Source organism: Stenella coeruleoalba (assembly GCF_951394435.1).
Source record: "Stenella coeruleoalba genome assembly, chromosome: 15".
Lineage (NCBI taxonomy): Eukaryota > Metazoa > Chordata > Mammalia > Artiodactyla > Delphinidae > Stenella > Stenella coeruleoalba.
The window spans coordinates 40,409,462-40,435,639 of NC_137161.1; the positions used below are offsets into that span (position 1 = coordinate 40,409,462).

At 38.7% G+C, this 26,178-nt stretch overlaps 1 protein-coding gene across 1 annotated transcript in view; it reads right to left on the bottom strand.

Moving 5' to 3' along the window:
* The window catches only part of SEL1L2 (SEL1L2 adaptor subunit of SYVN1 ubiquitin ligase), a gene marked incomplete at both ends in the record, with an annotated part of 110,350 nt that overhangs the window by 36,616 nt on the left and 47,556 nt on the right, over positions 1 to 26,178 (bottom strand). Inside the window, 2 exons of the mRNA XM_079945438.1 lie at positions 16,707 to 16,869; positions 21,211 to 21,313. Coding sequence (XP_079801564.1) covers positions 16,707 to 16,869; positions 21,211 to 21,313 — 266 coding nt within the window. The remainder of the gene's footprint in view (positions 1 to 16,706; positions 16,870 to 21,210; positions 21,314 to 26,178) is intronic.

A 26,178-nucleotide genomic window follows, 5' to 3' on the forward strand; every position in this document is an offset into this window, starting at 1 on the left:
TCACCAAACGCTGCACCTTCGGATCTCCGTTTATTTTGGTTTTTACAAAATTCTCTTAATGGAAAAAACTTCAATTCCCTAGAAGACTGTAAAAGGCACCTGGAACAGTTCTTTGCTCAAAAAGATAAAAAGTTTTGGGGCCCACTCTCCCAGCCCCTGACTTTCTCCCTTTCCCTCTCTGTCCTTTTCTCCCCCTTTTCCTCTCTTCCATTCTATGGAAGAAGCTTTGTTATGAGCAGCCCTAATAAGAGCTCCACATGGTAAGGAAATGAAGCCTCCTGCCAATGACCAGAGGATAGGATTCTGCCAGCAGCCTTCATTTGGGCTGCAACTCTTCCCAGAGTCTCCATCCTACTGGCCTACTATATCAGATTTTGTATTCACCAAGCCTCCACAATCATAGTCTTGGTGCTCCAGCCGGGTGTTAGGCCTGAGCCTCTGAGGTGGGAGAGCCGAGTTCCACCGGAGACCTCCCAGCCCCAAGTAATATCAAACCGTGAAAGCTCTCTCAGAGATCTCCAACTCAATACTAAGACACAGCTCCAATCAATGGCCAGAAAGCTACAGTGCTGGACAGCCCATGCCAGCACAACCTTACCCATTAGCAGAGAGGCTGCCGAAAATCATAAAAATTTCACAGACACCGCAAAACACACCACCGGATGCAGTCCTGCCCACCAGAAAGACAAGATCCATCCTCATCCACTAGAACACAGGCACCAGTCCCCTCCACCAGGAAGGCTACACAACCCACTGAACTAACCTTACCCACTGGGGACAGACACCAAAAAAACGGGAACTATGAACCTGCAGCCTGAAGAAAGGAGACCCCAAACACAGTAAGTTAAGCAAAATGAGAAGACAGAGAAATACACAGCAGATGAAGGAGCAAGGTAAAAACCCACCAGACCAAACAAATGAAGACGAAATAGGCAGTCTAACTGAAAAATAATTCAGAGTAATGATCTAAAGATGATAAAAAATCTTGGAAATAGAATGGAGAAAATCCGAGAAACATTTAACAAGGACATAGAAGAACTAAACAGCAAACAAACAATGATGAACAACACAATAAATGAAACTAGAAATTCTCTAGAAGGAATCAATAGCAGAATAACTGATGCAGAAGAACGGATAAGTGACCTGTAAGATAAAAAACTGGAAATAACTACCACAGAGCAGAATAAAGCAAAAAGAATGAAAAGAATTGAGGACAATCTCAGAGGCCTCTGGGACAACATTAAATGCACCAACATTCGAATTATAGGGGTCCCAGAAGAAGAAGACAAAAAGAAAGGGACTGAGAAAATATTTGAAGGGAATATAGTTGAAAACTTCCCTAATATGGAAAAGGAAACAATCAAGTCCAGGAAGCACAGAGAGTCCCATACAGGATAAATCCAAGGAGAAACATGCCAAGACACATATGAATCAAACTAACAAAAATTAAATACAAAGCAAAAATATTAAAAGCAGCAAGGGAAAAGCAACAAATAACATACAAGGGAATCCCCATAAGGTTAACAGCAGATCTTTCAGCAGAAACTCTGCAAGCCAGAAGGGAGTGGCAGGACATATTTAAAGTGATGAAAGGGAAAATCCTACAACCAAGATTACTCTACCCAGCAAGGATCTCATTCAGATTTGATGGAGAAATTAAAACCTTTGCAGACAAGCAAAAGCTAAGAGAATTCAGCACCACCAAACCAGCTTTACAACAAATGCTAAAGGAACTTCTCTAGGCAGGAAACACAAGAGAAGGAAAAGACCTACAATAATAAACCCCAAACAATTAAGAAAATGGTAATAGGAACATACATATCAATAATTACCTTAAATGTAAATGGATTAAATGCTCCAACCAAAAGACATAGACTGGCTGAGTGGATACAAAAACAAGACCTGTATATATGCTGTCTACAAGAGACCCACTTCAGACCTAGGGACACATACAGACTGAAAGTGAGGGGTTAGAAAAAAATATTGAATGCAAATGGAAATCAAAAGAAAACTGGAGTAGCAATTCTCATATCAGGCAAAATAGACTTTAAAATAAAGACTATTAGAAGAGACAAAGAAGGACACTACATAATGATCAAGGGATCAGTCCAAGAAGAAGATATAACAATTGTAAATATTTATGCACCCAACATAGGAACACCTCAATACATAAGGCAAATGCTAACAGCCATAAAAGGGGAAATCGACAGTAACACAATCATAGTAGGGGACTTTAACACCCCACTTTCACCGATGGACAGATCATTCAAAATGAAAATAAATAAGGAAACACAAGCTTTAGCTGATACATTAAACAAGGTGGACTTAATTGATATTAATAGGACATTCCATCCCAAAACAACAGAATACACTTTCTTCTCAAGTGCTCATGGAACATTCTCCAGGATAGACCATATCTTGGGTCACAAATCAAGCCTTGGTAAATTTGAAATCATATCAAGTATCTTTTCCAACCACAACGCTATAAGACTAGATATCAATTACAGGAAAATATGTGTTAAAAATACAAACACATGGAGGCCTAACAATACACTACTAAATAACCAAGAGACCACTGAAGAAATCAAATAGGAAATCAAAAAATACCTAGAAACAAATGACAATGAAATCACGACCACCCAGAACATATGGGATGCAGCAAAAGCAGGTTTAAGAGGGAAGTTTATGGCAATACAATCCTACCACGAGAAACAAGAAACATCTCAAATAAACAACCTAACCTTACACCTAAAGCAATTAGAGAAAGAAAACCCCAAAGTTAGCAGAAGGAAAGAAATCATAAAGATCAGATCAGAAATAAGTGAAAAAGAAATGAAGGAAACAGTACCTAAGATCAATAAAACTAAAAGCTGGGTCTTTGAGAAGATAAACAAAATTGATAAACCACTAGCCAGACTCATCAAGGAAAAAAAAGGGAGAAGACTCAAGTCAACAGAATTAGAAATGAAAAAGGAGAAGTAACAACTGACACTGCAGAAATACAAAGGATCATGAGAGATTACTACAGGCAACTATATGCCAATAAAAGGGACAACCTGGAAGGAATGGACAAACACTTAGAAAAGCATAACCTTCCAAAACTGAAACGGGAAGAAATAGAAAATATAAACAGACCAAATACAAGCACTGAAATTGAAACTGTGATTAAAAATTTTCCAACAAACAAAAGCCCAGGACCAGAGGGCTTCACAGGCAAATTCTATCAAACATTTAGGGAAGAGGTAACACCTATCCTTCTCAAACTCTTCCAAAATATAGCAGAGGGAGGAACACTTCCAAACTCATTCTACGAGGCCACCATCACCCTAATACCAAAACCAGACAAAGATGTCCCAAAAAAGAAAACTACAGACCAATATCACTGATGAGCATAGATTCAAAATTCCTCAACAAAAAACTAGCAAACAGAATCCAACAGCACATTAGAAGGATCATACACCATGTTCAAGTGAGGGTATCCCAAGAATGCAAGGATTCTTCAATATACACAAAACAATCAATGTGATAAAGCATATTAACAAATTGAAGGAGAAAAACCATTTGATCATCTCAATAGATGCAGAAAAAGCTGTTGACAAATTCAACACCCATTTATGATAAATACCCTCCAGAAAGTAGGCATAGAGGGAACTTACCTCAACATAATAAAAGCCATATATGACAAACCCACAGCCAACATTTTTCTCAATGGTGAAAAACTGAAACCATTTCCACTAAGATCAGGAACAAGACAAGGATGTCCACTCTTACCACTATTATTCAACATAGTTTTGGAAGTTTTAGCCACAGCACTCAGAGAAGAAAAAGAAATAACAGGAATCCAAATTAGAAAAAAAGAAGTAAAACTGTCACTGTTTGCAGATGACATGATACTATACATAGAGAATCCCAAAGATGCTACCAGAAAGCTACTAGAGCTAATCAATGAATATGTAAAGTAGCAGGATACAAAGCTAATGCACAGAAATCTCTTGCATTCCTATACACTAATGATGAAAAATCTGAAAGAGAAATTAAAGAAATACTCCCATTTACCACTGCAACAAAAATAATAAAATACCTAGGAATAAACCTACATAAGGGGAGAAAAGACCTGTATGCAGAAAACTGTAAGACACTGATGAGAGAAATTAAAGATGATACAAACAGAGAGAGAGATAAACCATGTTCTTGGATTGGAAGAATCAACATTGTGAAAATGACTATACATCCCAAAGCAATCCCTACCAAACTACCAATGGCATTTTTCATTGAACTAGAACAAAAAATTTCACAAATTGTATGGAAACACAAAAGACCCCGAATAGCCAAAGCAATCCTTTTTTTTTTTTTTTTGCGGTATGCGGGCCTCTCACTGTTGTGGCCTCTCCCGCTGCAGAGCACAGGCTCCACACACGCAGGCTCAGCAGCCATGGCTCACGGGCCCAGCCACTCCATGGCATGTGGGATGTTCCCAGACCGGGACACGAACCCGTGTCCCCTGCATCGGCAGGCGGACCCCCAACCACCGCGCCACCAGGGAAGCCTGCCAGAGCAATCTTGAGAAAGAAAAATGGAGCTGGAGGAATCAGTCTCCCAGACTTCAGACTATACTACAAAGCTACAGTAATCAAGACAGTATGGTACTGTCACAAAAACAGAAACATAGATAAATGGAACAGGATAGAAAGCCCAGAGATAAACCCACACACATATGGTCAGCTTATTTTTGATAAAGGAGGCAAGAATATACAATGGAGAAACGACAACCTGTTCAATAAGTCGTGCTGGGAAAACTGGATAGCTACATTTAAAAGAATGAAATTAGAACACTCCCTAACACCATACAGAAAAATAAACTCCAAATGGATTAAAGACCTAAATGTAAGGCCAGACACTATAAACCTCTTAGAGGAAAACATAGGCAGAACACTCTATGACATAAATCACAGCAAGATCCTTTTTGACCCACCTCCTAGAGAAATGGAAATAAAAACAAAAATAAACAAATGGGACCTAATGAAACTTAAAAGCTTTTGCACAGGAAAGAAAACCATAAACAAGACCAAAAGACAACCCTCAGAATGGGAGAAAATATTTGCAAACGAAGCAACTGACAAAGGATTAACCTCCAAAATATACAGGCAACTCATGCAGCTCAATATCAAAAAAACAAACAACCCAATCCAAAAATGGGCAGAAGACCTAAACAGACATTTCTCCAAAGACGATATACAGATTTCAACAAACACATGAAAGAATGCTCAACATCACTAATCATTAGAGAAATGCAAATCAAAACTACAATGAGGTATCACCTCACACCAGTCAGAATGGCCATCATCAAAAAATCTACAAACAATAAGTGCTGGAGAGGGTGTGGAGAAAAAGGAATCCTCTTGCACTGTTGGTGGGAATGTAAATTGATACAGCCACTATGGAGAACAGTATGGAGGTTCCTTAAAAAACTAAAAATAGACCTCCCATATGACCCAGCGATCCCACTACCGGGCATATACCCTGAGAAAACCATAACTCAAAAAGATTCATGTACCACAATGTTCATTTTTTAAAAAGCCAGGACATGGAAGCAACCTAAGTGTTCATCAACAGATGAATGGATAAAGAAGATGTGGCACATATATACAATGGAGTATTACTCAGCCATAAAAAGAAACAAAATTGAGTTTTTTGTAGTGAGGTGGATGGACCTAGAGTGTGTCATACAGAGTGAAGTAAGTCAGAAAGAGAAAAACAAATACCATATGCTAACCATATATATGGTATCTTAGAAAAGAAAAAAAATGGTTCTCAAGAACCTAGGGACAGGACAGGAATAAAGACGCAGACGTAGAGAATGACTTGAGCAGACAGGGAAGGGGAATGGTAAGCTGGGACGAAGTGAGAGAGTGGCATGGACATATATACACTACCAAATGTAAAATAGATAGCTAGTGGGAAGCAGCTACTTAGCACAGGGAGAGCAGCTCGGTGCTTTTTATCCACCTAGAGGGGTGGAATAGGAAGGGTGGGAGGCAGACGCAAGAGGGAGAAGATATGGGGATATATGTATATGTATAGCTGATTCACTTTGTTATAGAGCAGAAACTAAGACACCATTGTAAAGCAATTATGGTCTCAAAAAGATGTTAAAAATATTTTGGGAAGATGGAATTATGAAAAATGACAGAAGGTAGTGGAACAAAAGGGTGAATACGTTTTTCAGTAAAGTTCTTGGTGAAAATGAAAAATGTGTGTTTTATTTTTACTTAGAAAACTGAAGGCACATTTTGTCCCACCCAATATAATGTATGTGACCATATGTGGATTTCTGGTATCAGTAGGGGTGTCCTGGAACCGATCCCCTATGGATCCCAAGGGCCTACTGTACCACATTGACAAAATCAAAGAGAAAAATATGAGCATTTCAATTGATGCAGAAAGAGCATTTGACATAATTCAACACCTTTTTTAATAAAAACACTAAACAAATTAGGAATAGAGGAAAATTACTTCAGCATAATAATTACCATGTATAAAAAGCCCATAGCAAATATCATATGTAATGGTGAAAAACTGAAAGCTTTCCCTTTAAGATTAGGAACAAGGCAAGGAGATGTACTCTCATCACTGCTATTCACCATGGTACTGGAAATTCTAGCTAGAGGAGTTAGGCAAGAAAAAAAAAAAAAGACCTCTAAATTGGAAAGGATAAGTAAAATAAACTTTGTTCACAAATGACATAATCTTATATGTAGAAAACCCTAATGATTTCACAAAAATCTGCTAAAACTAATAAATTCAGCAAAGTTGCAGGATACAAAATCAACACAAAAAACGAATAGCTTTTCTATACATTAACAATCAACATTTAGAAAAGGAATTTAACTGTCCATTTTACAATAGCATCAAAAAGAATAAATACTTAGGAATAAACTAACCAAGGAGGTGAAAGACTTGTACACTGAAAACTATAAAACAATGCTGAAAAAAATTTTAAAAGACATAAATAAATGGAAAATACCCTATGCTTATGTACTGGAAGACCTAATATTGTTAGAATGTACCCAGAGAGATTACAGATTCAGTGCAACCTCTATCAAAGTCTCAATGTCATTTTTGCACAAATAGAAACAACCATCCTAAAATTTATATAAAATCTCATATGGAAACTCACAAAATAGTTGATCTGTCTTGAGGGAAAAAACCCCAAAGCTAGATGCCTACAGTAATTCAAAACCCTGTAGTACTGACATAAAGACAGACATATAGAGCAATGGAACAGTGTAGAGAGACCAGAATAAACCGTCATATATATGGTCAAGTGATTTTCAACAAGGATGCCAAGGCATCAGGTGCTTCTGAGAAAAGTACAATCTGCCCTTTAAATTCTGAATGTTTGTGTCTTTGTTCCAGTTACTATGGCTGTGTAACAAATTAACCGGAAACTTGGTGGCATAAAATGACCATTTATTATGCTAAGGGTTCAGTGGGTCAGGAATTTGGTCAAGGTAGAGTGGGGATGGCTTTTCTCTGATCCATGATATGGGGGTCTTAGTTGGAAGACTCAAAGGCTAGGGATGCAATAATCTGAATGCTGTTTCACTCACACGTCTGGCAGTTGATTCTAGCTGTTTGTTGAGACCTTAGCAGAGACTAATGGCCAGAACAGCAATATGTGGCCTCTCCTATTGCATGAGCTTCCTCACAGCATGGTAGCTGGGTTCCAGGAGTGAGCATCCTGAGAGAGAGGGAGCCAGGCAGAGCTATATCCTTTTTATGACTTAGCCTTCAAAGTGATGTAGCAATACTTACAGCAAACTCTATTGTTTGAAGTAGCCACAAGCCCACCTGCATACAAGCAAATGGAAAGTAGACTCTACTTTTTGATGATGTTGATTAGGGGTCTGAAATAGCATGTGGACTGGAAATATTACTGTGGCCATTTTGGGGGGAAAATGTCATACTGCTCAACAAAAACCAGAAGGGTGTGGAGATATTCCACTTCCTCTTAGTTATTAATCTTCAAGTCTAACACCTATTCCATCTGTGTATTCTTCGAATATGAAAAAGTAAATAAAGTAATATAAAAAACCCATGATCCATCACCCAATCATTATCCATTGTCAATTTGCCCAATCTGCCTTCACTGATATCCACACTGATTTTCTCTGGCCATCCAGCTTATTTTGAAGTAAATCTTGGACAATATATATTTCATCTGTAAATATTTCAGTATGTGCCTCTAAAAGAAAGAACCTTTAAAAAACAAAATCATAATATCATTATTCACTGAAAACATTAATATAAATTTGTTAATATCATTAGTCAGTGTCTATACCTACCCAACTGCCTTATAAATGTTCTTTATTTTTCTTTTAACTTTTTCTTTTCTTTTTTTAACGGTTTGTTTGAATTGGGATCCAGATATGGCCAATACATTGCAACTGAGTGGGAAGTCTCAAGTCTTTTTTAATATCTAAGTTTCTTATCCATCTCTTTTCTCCTTGTAATTTTTCGTTGTTGTTGAAAAAACCAGTCACTTCTCCTATAGAGTTATACTTAGCCTGGATTTTGTTGATCACAATACTGTATTTTCTACAGGCTGGCAGTCAGATTTAGAGGCTTGATCAAACTTAGGTGTAATGTGTTTGGCAAGACTGTCTCATAGGAAGTGTTATGTATTTCCATCAGGAGGTATATAGTTTCTTGTCTCTACTTTGTGATGTTAGCAGCCAGTAATGACCACTGCATAGGTCCATTGACTTATTAGGGGTGGCAAAAAGATACCATTCTAATTCTGTCTTTCCTTCCTTATTTATTAGCTGGAATAATTTTATAAAGAAAAACTTTCTTTGGTCTCCTATATTCTGAGATATAGTTTGTGAAGAATAGTCAATAAATGTTTGAACCTGTCTGTTTATCAGTTTTCAAAATAATGAGAGTTGGTTCTCTAACATCCTCCAAAGTGATTAAAGAGTGTTGTTCCGGGCTTCCCTGGTGGCGCAGTGGTTGAGAATATGCCTGTCAATGCAGGGGACACGGGCTCGAGCCCTGGTCCAGGAGGATCCCACATGCCGTGGAGCAACTAGACCCGTGAGCCACAACTACTGAGCCTGCGCGTCTGGAGCCTGTGCTCCGCAACAAGAGAGGCCGCGGTAGTGAGAGGCCCGCGCACCACGATGAAGAGTGGCCCCTGCTTGCCGCAAGTGGAGAAAGCCCTCGCACAGAAACGAAGACCCAACACAGCCAAAAATAAATATAAAAAAAATAAGTTAAAAAAAAAGAGTGTTGTTTCTAAGTATCATTATGAACTAATGGATTTAAGTACATTTGAGGTAATTTCAGTCCATTGTGGTCATTATTCATCTTCGTGCTCAATTGTTCCATCTTTAGTAATTCATGCTTGTTTGAGCTGCCGGACCAGGGATTGAATCCAGGCCACCGCAGTGAAAGTGCCAAGTCTTAATCACTGGACCACCAGGGAATTCTCAATCCTAGTATTTTCTTACAGTGTCCTTGCCATCAAGTAGGATAAGATGTTTCAACATCATCTTGTATATTTCTTGCCCCATACCCAGAATTTGACATTTTCCAAAGATTCTGCTTTCTTTTCAGTGGGAGAGGACTTCTGTTGTTAAGCATAATTCCTTTTGGGGGGGAGAGTTAATATCTAAATTTAACTTTTTATATATTTGTTATCAAATTAAGAGATGTATATGTATTAAAAATTAAAATTCCAATATTTCTGAGGGCTTAAAATACAAATATCAATGTCCTGCTCCTTTCTAGGCTACTCCTTATTTGTCTCCTCAGAGATAACCACTTTTAATTATTTTAGTTGTTTTCTTCTAATAATTACCACCATTAGGACTCCTGATAAGTTGCTACTACTTGCTGTTAATTTATGTATTTTGCACATTAGCTATAGATTTGCTAGATGATAGATGATGATTTAGGTCATCTACATCACTTTATTTTTTCTCCTTCCTCCTCTTCTCAATAGAGTCATAACACTATTTTTTGTCAGAACATAATTGTAATAGTCTGTTTTGGTGTTCCTAATATTTTCAAGTTGCTACTCATTTGTAGCTTTATTATTCCTATCACCATTTTTACAAGTTCATTCTACACTCTTATGCAAATCATGGGTAATATGCCTTTCTTTCTATGCTTCAAATTAAAAACAATTTTGTATTAACCATTCAGCTTAATAGCTGATGGAATATTTGAAGAGCACAGGGTCATAGGCAGCGTCCTGAGGCAGATTACCAGAATTGCTTTCACCTTGGCATCAACCTATTAGTCTATACTTTTTATTTACCATTATCAAAGCCCACGTTTCTACTTTTTCATCTAGCTCATGAGAACATGATGCAAGACTTTGTTAAATGTCTCCCTAAAGTCAAGATACAACAAGGTCTGATAATTCCATCAAAACAGAAAATGAATAATTTCTTAAACTTTTTATTAAAATTTCAAGGATAAAGAACAATCTTACTTTTTAAACTAGGGAATTGACTGCAGAGTTCAGTTCTTAAAAGCATAATAGCTCTAACATGTGGTTTATAATTTGTAATCTACTTAATCCATAAACTAAAAAAATATCTAAGATTCTGCCAATTCCTCTTTAGTCTCAAAGGCTCCCTTTTCAGGAAAGTTGATCATGAAGGCTGTTATTACAAATGGAAAGTGGAATCCTGGTACTCCTCTAACCCTTATAGTTATATTTTAAATGGCTAAATTGGCTCCTTGTAAGAATACCTTTAGCCAATATTATTGGCTAAATAATTTATTTTTCTTGCAACTCTTAGCAATTTTTGATTCTGCTCCATTTAGAATCTTGTTTATGTAGAAACTTTGATAATATACAAATATACTGACCTTTATATAAGAAAATGAAGATATGTTCTATTCAGTTGAGCTTGTATTATAAGATGCTTTCACCAACAGTGTATCATTTTGTGCAGAGCCTACCACACTTTTTGGCCTGATTCTCTTGGAGAAGATTGTGAGGTCGTGAAGTTGTGTAGTGGATTGTGTGGGAGTTAATTTCCATCCTGTGATTGGGATGGAGAGCTTTCTCTGTATAAAACTCATTCTATAAAGGGCTAAACCATGATTTTCCCAGCCTCAAATAAATCAACTCAAAGAGAATGATTCCTCTCTCTTTAGCAGAAAAATAACAATGGATGATCTTGAATTAATTCTCTGGAGGGCTTAACTTTTTTTTTTTTTTTTTCTCCCACTGCTTAAAGCATGGCAGGCAGGAAGATAAAAGATGTTATGGGCTGTCATGTAGTAAATATGCCAATTATAGTCAGGGCTGTCCTGTTTCTTTACACTTAGGCATTGTTAACTAACAGCTTTACAGTAGTCAGTTTTTGGTCTTTGGTTTTTTCTGAGATAAGGCTGAGGTGAAATGAAATGGATTATAGAATGATTAAATCTTTTTTTTAATTAATTTTATTTTTGGCTGTGTTCGGTCTTTGTTGCTGCACATGGGCTTTTCTCTAGTTGCGGCGAGCGGGAGCTACTCTTTGTTGCCGTGCGTGGGCTTCTCATTGCGGTGGCTTCTCTTGTTGCAGAGCACAGGCTCTAGGTGCGTGGGCTTCAGTAGTTGTGGCACGCGGGCTCAGTAGTTGTGGCTCGCAGGCTCTAGAGTGCAGGCTCAGTAGTTGTGGCGCATGGGCTTAGTTGCTCTGCAGCATGTGGGACCTTCCCGGACCAGGGCTCGAACCCATGTCCCCTGCATTGGCAGGCGGATTCTTAACCACTGTGCCACCAGGGAAGCCCTAGAATGATTAAATCTTAATCCAGAAAAAAAATGCTGTGGTTTGAAGAGAAGCTACACTATAGTGATGACATCAATGATACTTTCAGTGGTTTTAAAATGTCAAGCTCTGCAAATTAAATTTGTTTATAAGACCCTGAACTCAACCATTGTGCTGTGTTATAGTCACTGGGATTTGAGTGGAAAGAGTTAAGTGTGCAGGATATTTTAGTATATTTCAAAGCAAATTACTCAGGTTCCATAATAACAACTTAAAAATTAAATGCTCCTCCTTTTTCTCTTTATATAAGGAATTATTAAAAGAGAAAAAAATTAAGCATTTAATTATTATAATTGTTGTACGGGGCTTGAAAGCATCTGTAGTCATTACTTTTAGCTCAAATTGCATGCCAAACAGAAGTGTGAATCAACCCTGATGGAAAACTCAGATCCTTTTTGCACCCTTAATACAAAAAGATGATTAACGTCAAAAAGAAATGCTCTACACAGGTAATCCTAGAATTATCAAAGCGAGTATTTGATACTAAAAATGATTTTTTTCAGTAGTAGCACAGTGCTAATAATCATTACAGTGATTAAGTTAATTTTAAGGTGATACAATGTGAATGATCCCTTTTTTTTAATTTTTAAATTTTATTTTATTTATTCTTTTATACAGCAGGTTCTTATTAGTTAGCCATTTATGATCCATTTCTTGATTCTCAAAGCAAATGAGGTTTAAACCCTACCTTCTTATTTGGCAAATTAACAGACAAATTTTCTGTTGAAACAGTTCATCAGTATCAAGAAAAGAATGAGTCTTTCTGATTTTGAATCTCTGCTTCCTTAAATGAGGATCAGAGAAATAAAAAATATATAATTTATCTACCTCCAGCTGGTATACTACAATATCTTATGACATCCTCTAAAATATGGCTTTTTTTTGTTTGTTCTTTCCTCAATTTTCACCATTTTCATGAAGACTACACCATTAGTGAATAGTTTTCATTATTTGGAAGGTACAGATTCTTTGCAAATCAATTCAATGGAGTCTGTTCACAATCTTATTTGTTTTTATTGCCCTTATCAGGATTTCTTTTAGTTTATTTGGATTTTTTGTGATGAACCATTCAAGGTGCATGAAAAGAAATAAGTATGCCTCTTTTCCTCCATCCAGCTTTCCTTTTATACATAGCCTGAAACTGCATTTCTTCCCCCACCCCCTCAATGCCTGCATGAATATGAGTTCATATCTTTTTTGTTTTCTTTGTTAAATCAGGTCTCTACTAGCCCTCTGGCACTCCAGGCTTCTCCCATCTATAACATTTCAGTATTTCCGATTGTTCTTACCCTTTTCCCCCAGAGATAGGTGTCTTCATTCTCATTTTCTCTCTATCTTTATGTCTATTTCTCTCACTCTCTTTCATTATCATTCTCAGTATACATTTCAGCTTGTTCAGCCACATTTCTGTTGCTACATTGTCCTTGCAGTTCCCAGCAATATTTCCTACCAGTGCAGCTGGATTCCTGTATCAGGCTGGCACAAACAGCCTGAGAAGAAAGGTGGTCACCTGGCCAGTCCTGTTAAAGAGCTGTGATCAATATGGCACGTGGCCAGCCTTGTCGCAGCAACCAGCCATCAAACAAAGCATTGTTTGTACCATGGAATATCTTTAATTGTTCTTTGTATCAGCAGATAATTCAACTGCAAGAGGACTTTCTATCAGAAACAGATTTTCCTATAGTGATGACAGGGATGATAGTTAATTTCAGAATAGAATCCAGCTGTAGCACTGGAACAGGGTCCTGTAAGCTCCCTGCCCATCCAGATAACACTTTGGCTGGAAGATCACGGGGAGCTGAAGGGAGGAGGGGGAAGTCCAAGTGAAGAATACGGGTGTTCAGGTTGTCAGGAAGAGCATAAGAGGAGCTTGGGGCAGAGACTTTTTCCAACCACTGTTGTAGCATTTCAATAAACAGTGTGGCTGAATTTTGCATATCAGGTCAATGTCAGCCTTTCAGGTGATAAGTCTGTCCTCACCCACATTTTGTCTTCTTGTCCTCTTGAGACCAAACACACATAAATAGACAGGAGGTCTGGGGCCATGCGATAGAACAATTCTAACTAGAGTATGTGGAGTGAAACTCTGACTTCAGCTTTAAAATCCATATGTTTTATGTATCAATTATGTTAATTTGGAATTTTTTTTTCTGAAAATAGTACTTTGACCCTTGCATCAAATACTTTATTCAAATATAGACAAATCCTTCATGTTGCCTGTATCCAATATTCTAGACTGGGAGCAAATGTCGCTTCTTCCTTGTAGCCTTCCCTACTTGCCTCAGGCAAAACCAGTCAGACCCTTTTCTGTGCACTTTATACACACCTTAATTCTAGTCCACCTAAATTATGCTGAAATTATTTGTTTATATTTTTGTTTATATTTATATAAACATATTTATATAAATATATTTATATATTTGTTTATATTTCAGATTGGCCCATAAGGACTTTGGCCTATTGATCTTTTTCTCCCCATCAACAGGATTATCTGTGGTACATAGTAAGTGTCCAAGAAACAACTGTTGACTTAATTAATTAATTAATATACCCACTAACAGAAAAAGCACATATTCACTAGTTTAGAAAGGAATTAGGTGACATTATTTGTTGTGGTGGTCATGATGGTAACATTTGGTCTGTTTTGGAACTTTATATTTTTGATTAACCAAATATGGGATATATTCACAGGGAAAGATATCTCTGATGTATTATTAAGTGAGTAAAGAGCAGATTAAGAAACAGCAATTAAAGTATGTCTCATTTTTGTAAAAAATTTTCTACATACTTATAGGAAAAATTCTGGAAGAATAATAGTAAGAGTAATAATTGCATTTATATCTTTTATGATGAATGATTATAAAGTTCCAGGTATGGAATTAAGTGCCTTCACACATTATTTTAATCCTCACAACTCCATTAATTCATTCATCATGAATTAATTCAGCATTCAACTAATATTCTTTGTCCCAGGCACTGCACTAAATTTTTAGAGATATAGCAGTGAACCAGATAGACATAGAACCTGGTGTTTTATCATTATCCTAACTCTACAGGCGAAAGTTAGAGAGGTTATCCCACCCATTAGAGTTCCTCTTGTCCAACTTCTGGTTCAAATAAATATGCAGACTCACAAGACTCCCACAGGCTACACATGCCACCAGTTTCTTCAGGTAGATGTAGCACAGGAATCACAGTTTGCCAGCAGGGCAGCATCAGGCCTCCTTTCCGTGGGAGTCCTTGCAGCAGGTCACATAGTCCTCCAGCAGCCCTCATCTTTGGTCCCTCAGCTGACTCAGACACAAGGGGATGAGATCCCCTGTTGCACATTGGATGGTGCAACAGGCAACCTGACATAAAAGCCTCATATTCCCCCTGTAACAACTCCATAGGCATAGCGTCCAGGATCCCGGTAAGAATCATCACCACCATCAGGTATTTATAGTTCATGACAGTTTCTCCCAGTCCAAAGGTAGTTTACCAAGTAGAGGTCATTTCAACAATAAGCAATACTATCTAGAAACATAGTTAACATTTCACTCCTATCATATTACCAGGGAAACAGAAGTAGAGAGTGAACCAAAGGTCAAATTCTCATGCAGAAGAAGGGGAAAGGGTTTTGTTAAGTAGTTATCCAATAAGTAAGTGGTAGAGTGCATTTGAACTTAGATCTGTCTGACTCCAAAGCTTAGCTTCTACACTTTACTGGATGGAAACAAAAATGATCTATGGGAAAAGATTTTAGACAACTTTTAGTGTCTTCCTCATAATTTCTGAATTCGCCGGTTTTTCTTGTAATCAGCATAAATTTCTTTTGTGATCAGAAAGAAATGTTTTCATTAAGAAGACCAGCAAAGGGCTTCCTTGGTGGCGCAGTGGTTGAGAATCTGCCTGCTAATGCAGGGGACACGGGTTCGAGCCCTGGTCTGGGAAGATCCCACATCCTGCGGAGCAACTAGGCCCATGAGCCACAACTACTGAGCCTGCGTGTCTGGAGCTTGTGCTCCGCAACAAGAGAGGCCACGATAGTGAGAGGCCCACGCGCTGCAATGAAGAGTGGCCCCCGCTTGCCACAACTAGAGAAAGCCCTTGCACTGAAACAAAGACCCAACACAGCAAAAATAAATAAATAAATTACTAAAACTCCTACCCCCAACATCTAAAAAAAAAAAAGCGCGACCAGCAACATGAAAACATACTTTTGCTATAGCATTAAGTGAAAGCAGCCAGAAACAAAATGATACATCATAATCATAATACATGTGATTATGATGATATTTTTAAAAGAAAGATGCACAGAGGAAGACGCCAAACAGAAATACAAAGCAGTCCTAACAGTAGTTGAGTCAGGATGGTTGGCTTGTGAAGGGCTTTTTTTTTTTTTTTCCTGTTTTCCAGATTTTCTATGAAATGCTTATGTTATTCTTGGAATAAAGTGAAATACACATATTAAAATAGAAAAGGAAATATATATAGCTTATAAAATACTTGAAGTGTAAAAACCAGGCATCCTAAGGTAGGAGATTTAGTTCCATATTTCTTTGCATAGGTGAATATATTTTATATAAAATTTAACTATGTTAGGGGTTCAGAGTTCTCACATTGTTTCGAAACACACACATGGACATGGATGGTGGGAAGGTGGATTAGAGAGCAGCTCTGCTCCATTCCTGAAAGTCACTCAAGAGCTAGAAGAATTTGCCCCGGGCTCCTGCTCGTTCTTGCCCTGACGGAACATTACACTCAGCGCATTACAGTAACTTTCCTAGGCCTGGGCTCATGCAGTAGAGGCTCAACTCCTCTCACATGTTATTTGCCTATAATTATTTCAGGACATAGCTATTTAAAGTTTAATTTTCTTTCAAAACTCACGTTTTGGGCTTTATATGATCCTTCTTTAGCCAAGGACTCGTATAATTGGATAGCTGCTGTTATGTTTTGCATGCCAAAATTTCCAAATAGCAAAGCATCAGCCATTTTCTCCATAGCTTTCAAGTTTCCCATGTCAGACGCTTTAGCAAAGAGTTTGTAGGCTCTGTTTGAAGAATACGAAGTTAGAAGTGTGATTATCAAAAATGAAAATTGTTGCTCCCTCCTTCATACTGCTTCTCTCTAACAAGTAGGACCTGGTTGATGTTGCTACTAACAATACAGTTTGGCTAAAGTCCATTACATTTCTAGACCAGTAGATTTTTTTCAGCCCTAGGTCAGACTAAGATTACAATTTCAAATATATCTGACAAATAATGAAGCTGCTGAAAAGTAGAAATATTGAGGCTATATCATGCTTCAAGCTTATAGACCAAGAAAAGTGAAAAATTGGGGCACTTGTCTTAAAATAGTGAACTCTCCCACGGCAACTCCCATTAATTATGAGTATTTGATTTATAAAATGAACTCTGAAATACATAACAATATAATCAAAATCAATTAAAAATAATCAAAACTGGAATGTCATCTTGGAAGTTACTATCATGAGAACTGTTCCTTTATATTCCAAGATAAATTTCTAAAACAGAACATATTATTCAGCACAGCAAAGACAGACTGTGTGGGAAAACAATAACCAAACAAAACCTTAATGGTTTTTAGGGCTCTAGAGTCTGAATGCCTGGGTTCAAATCCTGGTTCTACCACTAATTTAGTTTGAGAGCTTTGGGCAAGTTACTTGACTTCTCTGTGCCTCTCTCATCTATGGAATGGGGATAATAAAAGCACTTACTTCATAGGGTTGCTGGGAAGATTCAATGAGATAATCCATGTGAAATGCCTGGCATACTGCCTGATACAGAGTAAGCACTCAATAAATTTAGCTATTATTATTACTAGGACTATTGCATAGATTCTAAAGTTTTATAGCATGGTACTTTTTCTCCTATAATTAGTGGGTAAATCACGTAAAGTTTAGTGATTACCAATACAGATACCAGAGGATTGCCTCACAGCGCATTTTATGAGTCCTAGTCAGAAGTCACCTGGACCTGATCTGTGTAGTAAGTAATGATGGAGAGACTTGCAAGGTCAAAACTTGTGTTGGAGATAGAGAGTGCTTTGGGGATTTATTTTTACTCTTCTAACTTCCTTTTTGGTAGCAGTAAGATCAGTCAAGCCTGTGACCTTGACTCAAATACTGGAACAAACACACAAATCTACCACAGCTGCCAATTCAGAAGGATCAGGAGACTCAGCTTTATATACCCCTACCCATGCTGTTGCTAGAATAAGCTGCTCTTGGTCAAAAGCTGGAGCCAAAAAGGCCAGGATGAGTGACATCCAGGTACGCATTAGGGTCCTGGATGGCAAACAGAGAGTAGACCCCAGTGGGACAAAAAGAAGCCAGGAGGTCAAGCAAGAAATTAGCCATGGTCAAAGCAAGCGGAGGTTCTGGGGACCAGAAGGCAAATAATAAAATAGAAGGTCTCAAAGGTCAATGAATTCAAATGTCTGGCATCAGGGGATGGGCATGGCAACAGGATACAGACTCCTGGGAGCTCTTCTGTTGCATGGCTTGCTGCTGCAACCACATAGTCTGCTGGGACTAGAAGGGCACCGACATGGTCCAGGGCAGAGAAACCTGAGATGGGCTACAGGGGCCAGCAATATATCCAGTCACTGGTCTCAGGGGGCAGCAAAAGTTTGCAAAACCAACCCCTCTAGGTGTCTTTGATTCTGAGGGAGGGGTCCCCTGTCAGGAAAGTCCAAGGTGATATATGGAATACCAGAAGCAGGACCAAGGGCAGGAGAAAGGTGTTGGTAAAGTTTGTGGGATTAAGATCTGGACTGCAATCCCCAAGAGTGAAAAAGTAGGAGAAACTGGGCTGCAGGGGCAGATCTCCAAAAGAAAGTTCAGTTAGGTATCCGGATTGTCTGTAAAGGATCTGGCATTGGATGCTCGGTTGGGTGCTGGGAAGGAGGAGGCTAAATGTATCTCTAGGACACATCAGAAACTTGGTGTGGGGCAGCAGCTTATCTTCACAGCTTCTTCACTGATGGGGAGTAATTCTTAATGACAGTTAACCTGGGATGTCATAGAGGTTTCTTGACTCCTTCAGACAAGTTTGTGTTTCCCTGACATATGCTTGCTTAACATCTGTACTTCCAACAGCACTGACTTGTTCAACAGTTTTCCTTTCCTATATATGAAGAGACTGAATAAATGAATTAGACCAAGATGTGGTGTGGATGAGCCAAAAATTCTACTAGCCCCTCTAACTCCTGCTACCCTCATCTGAGAAGCGGTGAAGCAAGGAGGGGGTAGGGTAGAAGATGAATAGGAGGGGTATGATTCCTCTTTGGTGTGACCAGAATCTTAAAGATGGCTGTATTAGATGTAACTGGCTTCAGTGGAGAGCAGACTATCCTGAAAACTGAAGGAATTTCACGCATCTTGCCCATAAACTCCTAGGGTCTTTTGTTATGAACATATTTGGTTTCAGGTCTCCACTGCTACACATGCTGAAGGGTCAGGAGACTCAGATTCATGTACCCTCTCATGTATCTATGCTGCTACAGAAATAAGCTGTTCTTCTCGGATTCTTGGGCAAGGACTGGAGCAGGATAGACTGGGAAAGAATAACCTGAGATTGAATGACACCAGGTAGGCATGAAGGTTCCTGCACTACTGGATGGTCGTGCACTGAAGGGCTGGGTTTTCTCCCCATCCTTGAAGCCAGAAAGGAAGGCACGCATGAAGGTTAAGCAGAACCTTCTAAGAGTGGTTTTGTCCCATCAGGCTGAATCTAGGCTTTCCTTGGACTTGATGGAGCCCCTCATCTTGGGTTCACAGGCTATAGGCAGAGCTAGTCTGAAATCTCAGGGAACAGCCCTTCCCATTGTTCTCTCATCTAGTCTGGCCAGCTTGAGAAATCCTATCCTTACTCATATACTCATTGGCACCTGAGTGAGCTGACTTCCCCATCAGGCTGGATTGTAGCTTGGGGTCTGATTTAACTCCATCCTCATCATGAGAGCCCCCAGGAATGCTCAGCATGAGCCTTGAGTTTTGCTAAGAATGGTTTCCTTTGCTCTCATAAAGAGCTTCTAATTTAACTTTCCCTAGAGAGAGGACCAAATCCCTTACTTCCTTCTTCTTGTCACTTTGGAAAAATCAGAATCTTTTTGACCTTCCATTTCCTCCTCCATAATTTAGGGATAATAATTTATGTCTTACAGTATCATCGTGAGCAATGAGTAATATCCCACACATAAATGCCTACAACATTAACACAAAGAAGGACCTTGAAAAATGGACGTTGTGATGTTTTTATAACCAGGTTCACAGTTGAGTGCCCCACCCCCACCCTCACCCTCTACACTCTTACGCTCTTCTCAAAGTCTTTGAGTTTTCAGAAAGAATTCATGGACTCTGCGCCTGCCTGCCTCGGGCTGGTTACCACAGCTCTGGGATGCTTCCCGTAGGGCTAGTATGCCTAATTTGTGTGAAAACAAAAGAAGTCTCCTTGTCGAGGGCTCAGAGTCCATTCTTTCTATTATGGTTCAAGACACACTTGCCTTCTTCTCTTCCACACCTTCCACTTACCATTTAGAGGACTAGAGATAAAAATAGCAAACACTTATCTCCTTATTACTAAGGACACTGTTCTAAGAGCTTGATTGCATTATCCAGGGCACGAAGCAGTTAAGTAACTTGCTCAGGATCACACCAGTAATGACAGAGCCAGAATGTGATCCCAAGGTTTTAACTAGAGAGTTGATAGGACCTCAAGTTGTGCCCCTCTCCTGGGGGGAGAAGATATTTCTGCCTCCCATTTAGACAAAATAGATAAGTGAAAAGAGAAACAATGGACATGGTGTGAGACCATGTGGCCACAGCTTGGTCACCTCCCAGCTGTGCATTTGTGATCACTTCACTCTAACATCCTTGAATCTCTGTTCTCAACTTTTTAAAGGGGGAAAAATGAAACCCTTCTTAACTCATAAGTCTGTTCTGGGGATAAAATGACGTCACATGCACGAAAGTGCTCTGAAAACCATAAAGTGATGTACAAATGCTGTTAGGCAGAATAAAGCATTCTAAAACAATAACTTCTCTAATTCAAATAATACATGTTTTATTTCATTTGAATCAATTAAAGCCAAAACAGAATATTTTTGCCTGAATGCTCAGATCAGTGCCTTCATTCTGCCTTTCATTTAATGTGTAGGGACCGCAATTTCACACATAGTCCTTCCATTTGTAGGCTGGATAATTTGTAGGATTCTTTAAACACCATTTGATCCTTTTAAAAACAAAAGCTTACAGACAAATAAGCTTACTTGTTATACCAGTAAGCTTTTAATGACAAATTAGATTTTGGATTGTTCCTTTTTCTCAACCTGGAAATTGAACTTGGCTTAAGTAGCTGGATGGACTTACTCTGCTTTTTGTTTTCGGCTTTTAGACTGCTGGAGGATCTTGATGCCCATCTTAAAAAGCCGGTTTCCTTCATCTGTGAAAATTTTCTTTGTTTGTTTTTTTACTGTATATGGACAAACAAGGACAAATAGCATTATTTTTGTGTTTTATATTTTAAAAATAATGTGCTGGAATATTAGTTTGGGGTTCTCTCTCATTTTCTAACTTCTGCATTTCAAGATCACCTCACCTTTGGTCAGATGGTAGAAGCTGCCTACAAAAGTACTCTCTTCCTCTCTTTTGTGAAAGGTCTTGGAGGGTAGAGGAGACAGACAGATGTTTCTGATGGTAGGAGGGAGAGAGGTGTTCCCGGTGTGGGAAGAGGGTACAAAGTCCTGTAAGCAGAAGACAGGAAGCAAGGCCTCTAAGGGAAGGGGTTGCCTGGTGTATTCTACAGGTTGGATCTTAGACACCAGGCTCTCAGCTCTCAGATCCCTTGTCTGAGCAATGGGCATCTCCAAGATGACCATTGTGTACCTAGGATTGGAAGAGAGAATCTCCCTGAAAACTTTGCTCTGCCCAAGGCTCCCCCCTCCTCCCCAGAACCTTTCTCAGACCTTTCTAGCCTGAGAACTGTTGGGGATGAGCATCAGGAATAAGAGGGCAGAGTACGTGTGCCAAGACACACTTTGGACCTTGGAGAAGACACACAGAGAGAGTATCAATAATAATTTGCCTTGTGATGGAGACTCAGAGTAAATTTTATAGCATTTAAGGAAAATAAGGAAACAGGAATTTACCTGCTACAGTAATAATATTTTAAAACATTTATATAACAATTCACAATTTTCAAAACATATCACCAGTTTACAGATGGGGAAAGCTGGTTAGAAGGAGAGTCTGCTTTAGAGCCCCCACCCCAACACATACACACACACACGCACACGCACACGCACGCACACGCACACGCACACACACACACCCCTCCATAGTATCACAGTGCCTCTTGAAGTCCATTATGACACTCACTGAAACCTCTGATTAGGTGAAGCACATCTGAAGTCATTTTATTTTATTATTTTTTTTAACATCGTTATTGGAGTATAATTGCTTTACAATGGTTTGTTAGTTTCTGCTTTATAACAAAGTGAATCAGCTATACATATGTCTCCATATCTCCTTCCTCTTGTGTCTCCCTCCCACCCCTCTAGGTGGTCACAAAGCACCAAGCTAATCTCCCTGTGCTATGTGGCTGCTTCCCACTAGCTAGCTATTTTATGTTTGGTAGTATATATAAGTCCATGCCACTCTCTCACTTTTGTCCCAGCTTACCCTTCCCCCTCCCTGTGTCCTCAAGTCCATTCTCTACGTCTGTGTCTTTATTCCCGTCCTGCCCCTAGGTTCTTCAGAACCTTTTTTAATTTTTGGATTCCATATATATGTGTTAGCATACAATATTTGATTTTCTCTTTCTGACTTACTTCACTCTGTACGACAGACTCTAGGTCCATCCAACTCACTATAAATAACTCAATTTCATTTCTTTTTATGGCTGTGCAATATCGCATTGTATATATGTGCCACATTTTCTTTATCCATTCATCTGTTAATGGACACTTAGGTTGCTTCCATGTCCTGGCTATTGTAAATAGAGCTGCAATGAACATTGTGGTACATGACTCTTTTTGAATTATGGTTTTCTCAGGGTGTATGTCCAGTAGTGGGATTGCTGGGTCATATGGGAGTTCTGTTTTTAGGTTTTTAAGGAACCTCCATACTGTTCTCCATAATGGCTCTATCAATTTACATTTCCACCAATAGTGCAAGAGGGTTCCCTTTTCTCCACACCCTCTCCAGCATTTATTGTTTGTAGATTTTTTGATGATGGCCATTCTGACTGGTGTGAGGTGATACCTCATTGCAGTTTTGATTTGCATTTCTCTAATGATTAGTGATGTTGAGCATTCTTTCATGTGTTTGTCAGCAATCTGTATATCTTCTTTGGAGAAATGTCTATTTAGCTCTTCTGCCCATTTTTGGATTGGGGTTGTTTTTTTTTTTGATATTGAGTTGCATGAGCTGCTTGTAAATTTTGGAGGTTAGTCCTTTGTCAGTTGCTTCGTTTGCAAATATTTTCTCCCATTCTGAGGGTTGTCTTTTCTTCTTGTTTATGGTTTCCTTTGCTGTGCAAAAGCTTTGAAGTTTCATTAGGTCCCATTTGTTTATTTTTGTTTTTATTTCCACTTCTCTAGGAGGTGGGTCAAAAAGGATCTTGCTGTGATGTATGTCATAGAGTGTTCTTCCTATGTTTTCCTCTACTATTTTTATAGTGTCTGGCCTTACATATAGGTCTTTAATCCATTTGGAGTTTATTTTTGTGTATGGTGTTAAGGAGTGTTCTAATTTCATTCTTTTACAAGTAGCTCTCCAGTTTTCCCAGCACCACTTATTGAAGAGGCTGCCTTGTCTCCATTGTATATTCTTGCCTCTTTTATCAAAAATAAGGTGACCATATGTGCGTGGGTTTATCTCTGGGCTTTCTATCCTGTTCCATTGATCTATATTTCTATTTTTGTGCCAGTACCATACTGTCTGGCACTGTAGCTTTGTAGTATAGTCTGAAGTTTGGGAGCCTGATTCCTCCAGCTCCGTTTTTCTTTCTGAAGATTGCTGAAGTCATTTTAAAGGAGAGGCATTCTGGGATTTGATGCCTCATTAACAAGACAACAAAGAACTTTTAAAGTGGTTCTTGTTTTTCTTCTTCCTGACAAGATATCAGAGTTGTGCACTTTCTTTTGTAAATTAAATAACAAACCCAAACACAACAAACTTAAAAGCCAGTTTACAACTATTTTGAATGCTTCAAGTTATCCAATCAATTTAGTAACACCAGACAAGTTTTGTGTCTAACTTCTGCTTTGGGTTGTATATTACCTATACTTATGATTAAAGAGGAAAAATAATGGGAAAAATCTACTCATCTGTGTTTGGAATAGCAATTGCTCCTATTAACATGCTTTCAAAGAGTGAGAATAAATTTTGAAAGGTTGACTCTGCATCCATATACATATGAGAAATGATTTACCACTACAGATTTCTAGCCATGCCTTTTACCTTTACGTGTAATTTTCTTTTTGGTTTTCCAAATGTATTAAAATACAAGTTTTCTTTAACACAAGAGGGCTCAATTATCAGAAAAAGTTATCTTGACAACACTTTGATTTTCTTTTTATGGTTTAATGATTTCAAAATTTGGGGAAAATTACAGTCAGGAAATGATTTGTGGATTTGAGGAGACCATTCTGAAGTTGATGTAAAAGACCTTCATGACTCTGAAGTCCTTTGAATGGCCAACTGTTTTGTACTGGTAGGGGCTCTAAGGTGACTGAGAAGTGGTGGGGATGAGCATCAGGAATAAAAGGGCAAATAGGTGTGCTAGAGAAGTATTTAAGGCAGCAGTAAATTGTGGAAAGTGATCCAACTAGATGAGTTTGTATTTCAGTGTTTGTCAGAGATATAATTTGTAGAGAGTTCTAGATACTTTATTACTTCTGCAGTCTTATTATCATTACTCCCTATCTAACTTGGGGACTGTTATGGGCTGAATTGTGTCCTTCAAAATTCATATATTGAAGTCCCAACCCCCAGTACCTCAGAATGTAACCGTATTTGGAGATGAGGTCTTTAAAGAAGTGATTAAATGAGGCCATTAGGTTGGGGCCCTAATCCAATATGACAGGTGTCCTTATAAGCAGAAGAAACACCAGGAGCATGTGGGCACAGAAAAAAATCATGTAAGGACACATTGAGAAGGTGACCCTTTGTAAGCCAAGGAAAGAAGCCTTAGAATGAAACCAACGCTGCAAACACCTTGATCATGGACTTCCAGCCTCCAGAACTGTGAGAAAATAAATTTCTGCTGTGTAAGCCACCTTGCCTATGGTATTTTGTTATGGCAGCCATAGCAAACTAATACTGATGCCAACTCCAAATCACAAGGAAAACAAGCTGTCCCTTCTCCCTGTGAGAAAGGATGCCCCAAACTCAGTTTCTGATCAGATCAGTGGCTACCTTCGAAAAGCAAGAGGCACTGAAATTTCCCATGGCCCCGCAAGGTTTCCAGGTGCTGGACATCTGACTTTCCCAGGCAGCTGGATGCCCAGGTAGCTCACGTCTGACAAAGTCATTTTCTCATGATTGTACTCAAAGTACAGTGTAGTAGGTAGACCTTGCATATGTCCAGAAATACTTGGACCCAGATTACCTTTCTGTGAGATGGTGGGAGAAATGGGAATCTATGCCTTCTCCTGCTCATACTTCAGTTGTAAAATTCTCTAATCAAGTCTATTTCTTAATTCCTGTCACTTGCCATTGTGGAATTCGTGCAGAATCCTCTTGTTCATAATGACTATAAGCAAATCTTTAGAACAAAAATGGCCCACTTGCTTGTTTCAGATATTAATGAGAAGAAGGAAAGCTGGAGACAACTTGTTCTCTGTCATTCATACGTTTACTCGTTCATTTAATAGGTATGAACTGATGATACTCACCATGTGTTAGACACAATGCTAGATATTGTGTCTTAGCCTGGTGGAGACAAACATGTTTACCAAAAATTACAAGGCCACATGGTAGGCACTACATAAGAAGGCACTGTGGGAGTAAAGGAGGCTTCTTTGTTTGTAAGCAACAGAAACCCAATATGATTGACTTAAGCCAAAGAAACTTATTAGGAGGTTCATAGGCTCAATGGGGTTGATCAGGAATCAAAGTATCTCTGGAAGCAGAGGCAGACATTGCTACTGGGATGGACTAGAATCCAATCCTTTTAGGACCTTCCTCTCTCTGTTGAGGAAGACTCCATGATGAATCTGATGGGTCAGCAGGGAAAACAAGGCTTCTCATTACCTTCCTATAAAAATGTATCCATTGGGGAAGATCTAATTCCTCAGAGGAAATTGGGATGGTGAGAAGGGTAAAATGGGTGAT